The sequence below is a fragment of the Poecilia reticulata genome, linkage group LG18, assembly GCF_000633615.1.
Source record: "Poecilia reticulata strain Guanapo linkage group LG18, Guppy_female_1.0+MT, whole genome shotgun sequence".
In the NCBI taxonomy this organism is placed as follows: domain Eukaryota; kingdom Metazoa; phylum Chordata; class Actinopteri; order Cyprinodontiformes; family Poeciliidae; genus Poecilia; species Poecilia reticulata.
Window position 1 is genome coordinate 19,747,084 of NC_024348.1, and position 8,227 is coordinate 19,755,310.

The window sequence follows — 8,227 nt, forward strand, 5'->3', positions numbered from 1 at the left end:
AGAAACTAGTTTCAGTTCACATGTAAATATCAGGTTACTGCTGTGTCAATGGTCCCACCCATCATGACGTCTGCAAAGCAGAGGGGGAGGGAACAGGAAGCACCTTGAGCTGAACACTGCCTGCTAACCCTGAAATATATTTTAATGCCTTAATAGAGATAAAAAGTTGCTCAGTTCAGGTTGAATTGCTCCATGTTTTATTCCCAGTTGGATCCAATTAAAGAACAAAAACTACAGCTAAAGCTATAAATACATGCTGTTTTTATCTAAGTGGTAAATGGCCTGTACTTGTACAGCGCTATATCCAGAGCCAGCTAATGGAAAAGGGAAACGATTTTGTGGCATTCTCCCTTGCTGTGGATGAGAGCAGCGATGGATCTGAAGACTGCGTAGCCACTCCAGTCTTCATCCGTGRAGTGGACTCAAATCTGTGTGTTACGGAGGAACTTTTGGGATTAAAATCCGTACATGGCACAAGCACAGGAAAAGAAATCTTGAAGGATGTTTCCAAATGTGTAGCTGAAATAAAGCTGCCTTGGGAGATTAACGACAGATGGTGCGCCAGCGATCTCCAGTCTAAAAAGTGGACTGGTGGTCAGGGTTTTGGAGAAGATGCGGGAAGAGAACTGTGCCGGTGAGCTAACCGTTTATCACTGCATCATCAGAATCACTATGTGGCAAAGCCCTAAAGATGGAACATGTTGTGACCACACTGACACAAGTTGTTAGCTTTATAGTTAATGTTAACAACTATAACTATACAAGTTAACTTTATTCCGAATCACCACCAGTTTAAGTCTTTTCTGGTGGAGTGCGGATCAGAATACGCCAGTGCTTCTCAAATCCATTCCTCACGCCCCCCTGCTCTGCATGTTTTAGATGTGCCTCAACTTCAGAACAGCTGATTCAAATGATTGCATGACCATAAAGTACTGCTGAAGCCTGTTAATCACAAAAAAATTMAATCCAGGTGTTTGGCAGAAGGGAAACACCTAAAATATGCAGGGCAGGGGGGCAGTGAGGACCGGAATTGAGAAACACTGGAATATGSAGACRTGCCATATCACACAGCGGTGAGAAGGTTATGCCAAGGAAAAGTACTGCACAGGTTTTTGAGCTGCGGGAGGAAATATACCAKTTTCTGGAAAGCAAAATGAAGAACACAGCAGAGCTATAGGAGCAAAAGGTTTTGTGTGAGCTGGCCTTTCTGTGTGACATCTCAGGCCATCTCGATGCGCTGAACCTGCAGCTTCAGGGGCGGAGACACGTCATCACAGAGACATGAATGCTGCAGTGAGMGCTTTTAAACTAAACTGTGCCTGTGGGAGAATCAGATGCTACAAGAAAACCTTGGCCATTGTCCCTGCTGCCAAACCATAAAAACAGAGATATCTACCGCCGTGTTCCTGTATACAGTTTAATGAAAAACTTAGTGTACTGACTTTAGCCGGCGATTTGCCRACTTTGATGTCCAGAAATGTATGTTTGAACTGCTAAGTAATTCCTTCACAGTCCATGTGGAAAACGCACCAACCAGCCTCCAAGTGGAGCTTATTGAACTCCAGTGTAATGACACRCTGAAGTCAAAGTATGAAGCTGTGGGTGCCGCAGTTTCCACAGTTCTTCCCTGACACAATGCCTCAGCTCCGCACCCAAGCTKCTCAAATGCTTTCCATGTTCGGCAGCATTTATCTGTGTGAGCAACTTTTCTCCAAGATGAAGATGACCAAAACATCTCACAGGAGTTGTCTGACTGATGAACACCGTTGCTCGATGCTGAGGATTTCCTGAGCTCAGAGCCTGAATCCAGACATTGATGAACAGCAACAAGATGCCAGGTGTCTGACTTGAGCACATCAGATTATTTCAGTGTGTAGCAAACTGAGCAATAATTTATGTTTCCTTTGTGCTTGATTCATTTATTGTCATTATTTTTAATAAAAATAATTTAAAAAAAATTCTTGCAATAAAAATATTTTTAATAATAGCACAATGATTTATTTTTAAATCATAAGGCTATTTAAATCAGCCTTCTACGGAAGAGAATTAGGGCCACTGGGAAAAAAAAAACAGTTCTGACTTTAATCTCAGAATTYTGAGATTAAAGTCAGAATTCTGACTTTTTTCTCTGAATTTTGACTTTAATCTCAGAATTCTGATTTCTGAGATTAAAGTCAGAATTCTGACTTTAAACTCAGAATTCTGAGATTAAAGTCAGAACTGTTTTGTTTTTTTTCCAGTGGCCCTAATCCTCTTCCGTAGCCTTCTGAGTTAAGTATTTTGATATTTAAATCAGAAGGCTGCAAATAGAAAAGAGGCATAAAGTTTTTATTTAAATTTTATTAATAAATGAATGCTATTTATATTTTTTTAATTCAGTTTTGCATGTCTGGACTACAAAGTTATACAAGCAATGCTTGTTCCCAGCAAAACTGGTTTGGATCCATATTAAAAGGTTCATTTGTTCAATGTTGGCCTGAGACGTTGTTCAAGATTAAAATTTTGGCCCACTGTGTATTTGAGTTTGACAACCTCCAAAGCAGACCATAACTTGACCATAATTGGTCTGTTTTGTTTTTCTTAATACACATATGGATACTGTTGTTGGTACCGACTCCAGAGGAGCAGGGGGGGGGGGGGGGGGGTATTGCCTTTTTGGGGGAGGCAGAGTAAACAAGCTTTGGCTTTAATAAAAATACATAAACCTTTATGTGTCAGGGTCTGTGTTTTCCTGTTTTATTTTGTTAGTCTTTTTCTTTGTTTTTAGGTTTGAGTTTTATTTTTGTTGGAGCACCGTTATCCCTCATGGCATCCACTAGATGCCGCCAGACGCAGAGCCCCTGGGAAGCTGCTGGGGCAACCCCGTTGACACACCTGCAGCTCGTTTGGAGGGCATGGACTGTGAATATAAGCAGCGGCTGATCGACTTCTCATCGCCTGAGTGTTTGCCCACCTTGGTAACTATCGTTCCAGAGAAAGGCCCTCTGTGATCTGCTCTGTTCTAACTACTTGTTGTCTTCCTCGCCAGATGATCCTGTTGTATCCTCGTTGTTCCCTTGTGAGATGTCTACCCCGGGTTCTGAGTGAGTCTGTTTCCCCGCTGTTGGGGATTACCTACCTCCTGTGTCCTCCCTCGACGCTGCTGGTGTTACCGGTCAGACGCCACTCCTCGTGTTCTCACCTTTTCCTCTTCGCGGGACATTCCGGGTCAGGAGACCCAAGCCCGAACCCAACCGGAGAAAGAATACAACTGGACCAAAGTCGAAAGCCGCTCTTCCAGCTGTTAACAAACCTGTCCGCTCTCCAACGAAACCTAATCACCCAGTGCTCTGCTCAAGTTTTACTCGTATTCAAACCAAGTAAGAAGTTACCTGATTTATTCCTGGAAAATACTCACCTTCCTATTCTAATCCTGTTTCTCTTGTTGACAGTAAGACGACCCGGTCATCCGTTCCAGTATTTACCCCCTTTCCCTTTTCGCTGGTTTCAATAAACTTATCATTGTTAATTTATTCTGACTCTTCTGGTTGTGTTCTTGCATGTGGGTTCGAAGATTGAAATCCAACATGACATTATGTAATATTTCATATAAAATATCCATGTTTATTTATTCAAAATAAGGATATAAACCGTGACATGCATAAAATATTGAGTAATTATGCTCAAGTTTGCATAAACATTAGCTCATAAATTGCAGAAATCAAAGAACCCAATGTTTCCAATCTCTGTAGTTTACTTTTTAAAAGCAAAATTAATCTACTCAAGAGTAACAATATTATTCAAGTAAAAGAAAAAAGGTACAGTGCAGTAAAGCTACTCATAAAAGTACCACTCCCCCCCAAAAAAATACTCAACTAAATGTAACCAGTACTACCCACTTTTGAACACAGATAACAAAATTAATAGCTTATATTGGTATTGGCTAGTCAGCATTTAGATATCATTACCTGTATCCAAAAGCACCACTCATCTCACTGTTAGTTTGGGGGAAAAAACTGTGCAAAGGTCTTTGCCTTTTGCTGGTTTGTTGCCATGATTCCAACACACCCCTGTGCTGCTCTGCACAGCAGGATGCTTTGTCTGCACAGGTGTAAAACCGGTGCAAGCAACTCAGCGCTCATGTTGCGTTTAAAAGCGGCTCGAAAAAACGCATTACAACGTGTTAACAATTAGACAGATGGGGGACAGAAGGCACAGATATGGGAAGTGCAGGAGCCCCTACTGTATCAAATCGAGATAGGAATAATAGAAAGTTGGCCACTCTAAGGTAAAAAAAAAAGCTTTCAGCCCAGGGGGGGCACAGCTGACTCTGTGGGCGGGCAATGCCCTACAATGGCCACCCATGCTGCCCGGCCTGGTTGGTACCCCTCTGTTAATAATGGAGATGATGTACTTATACACCACTTTATCAAATCTGGAGAACATCACATTACAATCAGTCTCTCACAAACAGATGGTGTCACATTACTGGATTGTAGCCAGAATTGCACTGGGGCAGTCTGGCAGGGCCAAGACTGCTATGCATTGGCACCGCCAGCAAGCAAGGTGGGTGAAGTCCCTTCCCCAAAAACACGACAAAGCAGTGATCAGAACTGGCAACCCAAAACTACGAACAAGCATTCCAAATGTTTTCAAACTTGCAAACAGTCAGCTTAAGTTCCTGAGCTGATTTTCAACCCCATGCTGCTCTTGATTTAACCAGGAAGGGGCAGCACCAAAACTTACTCCACCATCAACAAAAATGACAAAGTAGCTCCATAAAGTAGCTTCACTCTGAACAGTGAAGAAATAAAACAACAAACTCTCACCAAGGAGACTAAAGAAACTGAAACATGCATTGTAACCATAGGGACATCAGGTCACTGGTGACTATTTCAGCTCAATTAACTCAGCAGAGGAAGCATAATAAACACAGATCCCAGCATATAGAGGCTGAGTGAATCTGGTCTGGACTCTGTGGATCAGAGTCATGGTTTCAGAGACGCTGTAGAAACACAGAATACCTGCTCTGTGGTCCAGGTACACTCCTACTCTGGAGGAAACTGGACCTGGTACAGGAGTTTCAATACTATTGTGATGAAATGTGTAACTGTTTGTGTCGTAATAGAATGACCAAGATTTGTCATTGAATCCAAATCCTTTTGCTCTGCTTATGTTCTTGTATGAAACGGCTACATAGACTCCTCCTCTCATCTCCACCTCCCAGTAACATCGTCCAGTCAGTCTGTCTCTACTCAGAACCTGAGAACAATCAGTGAATCTGTCTGGATTATCTGGATAAAACTGATGTTGGTTTATTCTTGTTACTTTTCTGTTCTCCTTGGATAATAACAGCTCCCTGTGTGCCGTGTTTGGATCCATAGTGATTTTTCGTGAACACATTAAGAATTCAGCTCTGGTCTTTGGTTCTGGTTCTAAGAGTAAAACATCCACTTCAGTAATCGTCAGTTTGATGTTTGTCCATGTCTCTCTCAGGATGTCCTGTAGTTTGTCTCTGAGCTCTGACACAGCTGCTGTCACGTCCTCAAAGTGTCTCAGAGGACGGATGTTGAYSCTGGATGAGTGTGTCGACTCMCTGAGTGCTGGCAGTGAGGGGTAGTTGAGGAGAAACTGGDTGTGATCCTCTGTGTGTGAGAGCTGCTCCAGCTCAGCGTCTTTCCTCTTCAGCTCACTGATCTCCTGCTCCAGCTTCTCCTGAACATCTTTGACTCGACTCACTTCAGTTTCCTGCTGGGATCTGATCTGCTGCTTCACCTCAGAGCTTCTTTCCTGGAGGAGACGGATCAGCTCAGTGAAGATCTCCTCACTGTCCTCCACTGCTTTATCAGCAGAGACATTGATGGCCTCCACCTCCTGTTGAAGCAGCTTCACATCTTTCTCTTGGTCCTGGATTCTCTGATGGATTTGTTGTCGACTCTCCTGGAGCTTCTTCTGCTTCTCAGTCACTTCTGCTKCAGCTGGGACTGTTTCATGATCTTTATGTTCATCCATAGTGCAGAGATAACAGATACACTGCTGATCAGTRCGACAGAAGATCTTCATCACCTCATCATGACGAGAGCAGATTTTGTCTTGGAGATTCTTGGAGGGATCCACCAGTTTGTGTTTTTTTAATGGTGGAGCATCATAGTGATGTCGTAGGTGATCCTCACAGTAAGAAGCTGGACATGATAAGCAGGACTTGACAGCTTTCATCTTCCTCCCAGTACAGACATCACAGGCCACATCTTCAAATCCAGCATAGCAGTGATCAGCTGGAGCACCTTGGAGTTCAGGCTTCTTCAGATCCTCCACCAAAGCATCCAAAGTGATGTTCTTCTTCAGGACAGGCTTGTGTGTTAACTCTTTTTGGCACTGAGGGCAGCTGTAGATTCTCCTCTGATCTTCTTCATCCCAGTGATGTTTAATACAGATCATACAGTAGCTGTGTCCACAGGGGATAGTCACTGGATCCTTCAGTAAATCCAAACAAATGGAACAAGAGATTTTATCCATCTGAACTTCTCTCTTCTCCATTTCAGCTCTCAGTAACAATGACTGTTTCAGTTTCATCCCCATCAACAGAAACTGGATCAGGTGTAAATATCCGGTTACTGAAGGGAGTGTCTCTGGTTCCACCCATCATGACGTTTGTAAACCAGAGGGGCAGAGAACAAGACAGCACTTTGAATTGAACACTGTCTGCCAGCCCATCATTATGTTTTTACCACAGAGTGAATTTAAAAAGGTTGCTAAGCTCAGGTTGAAATGCTCCAGGTTTTATTTCAGGTTGAACCCAAGTAGAAAACAGAAATTGCAGTTGCATTGAAAACTGAAAACATCCTGTTTTTATCTTAGTGTTAATATTAAGCACAGTGAAACAGAGCTACCTACGTTACATGCAAATTATGCATGTAACGTATAATCTCTTATGGATCTGATCTTGTCTCTCACATCAATTCTACATCATGATTATTTGCCTAGACAACAAATCAATTAGCCTTTGATTAGTAATAAGTGAAGCATTGATCAGAATACTTGATATGTAATTGCTTGTTGACTTTGACGACGTCATTTGACAAAATGTAATGCTTATTGCTTGTTGGATTACCAACCTGTCATGTTATGTTGCACAATCTGATGCACAGTTATATGTGTTGGCTAAATGACTCTATAAATAGTAAAACTATATCTCTGAGTGACCCTGTATTAAGCTCGATTATATTTTATTCATTGGCATTTTAGATTTTATGAACTCTTCACCCATACCTCCCATGGCCTTATACAGAATCCTTCACTATGACTATAGAAAGCTTTTATATCTGGTAAGCACTGGATAACTGTAAACCTGGATGAGACATAAGTTCTGTTAATACATCAGAAATCTGAGTCATCTTTTCTGTTAGTAACGGCTGTTAGTTTAGTTAGTTTAGTGTCTGAACATGTTGCTGCACTAAACATTTGTGGTTCCAAATATTCTCAGATATAAACTTCTGAAGGGAATAAATTAGATCTTAATATAATCTAAATGGAGATAAATACTCACTTTTTCCTTACCATTATTTTTTAGAAATGAAAAAAGTTTGCATCTGAATTAATACAACTCAATGAATAAACTACAAACTTAGGTCCAAATTTCACAGTTGTTATTTGTCTGGATTCACTTAATCAGACAAGTTCAGACAGGAATGTTGAAAGTACCCGAGGCAATGAGATAACAGAAACTGTTGGTTGTTTCAGGTCTAATCGGTTGTAACTAGGCCTGTCACAATAAACAATAAATCAATCACATGATAAATTAAAGGGAGCTCAATAATTTCCATTAGCATGATTTACTGTTTTTCTCTTTTCTCTCTTTCTACCAAACACTGGATGATAAAAATCTTCAGTTTGGTGTTTTGGTCTCAACTAGCCCTGTATTTGAAGGACAATTTTGTTTACAAATACTTTATAATTTATTTTACTTGTTGTTTTGTTTATTTTGGATATTTAAAATGTCTTCCATTTCCAGTGTTAAATATTAATTGGAATTTAACATTTATTGATCTTTAAGAATGCATTCTCGAATTATTATACCATTACCATTAGATTATTCGAAAATTGTCTCAAAACAACAATATTATCATTTATCACAATAACTTCTGGGACAATTCATCGCTCAGTAAAATTTTTTTATTGTGACAGGCTTAGTTGTAATCTAACCCACCTCTCTACTGCTGCTTCACCAGTGGTTTCTGAAACTGGTGAA

At 40.9% G+C, this 8,227-nt stretch overlaps 1 protein-coding gene across 1 annotated transcript; it reads right to left on the minus strand.

The window, feature by feature from the left end:
• Window positions 1-4,869: 4,869 nt before the first annotated feature.
• Window positions 4,870-6,516, minus strand: LOC108167161 (E3 ubiquitin-protein ligase Midline-1-like). The gene has a single exon (XM_017310282.1). It carries the CDS (start codon window positions 6,514-6,516, stop codon window positions 4,870-4,872), a length of 1,647 nt encoding a protein of 548 aa, XP_017165771.1.
• Between the last annotated feature and the right edge of the window lie 1,711 nt (window positions 6,517-8,227).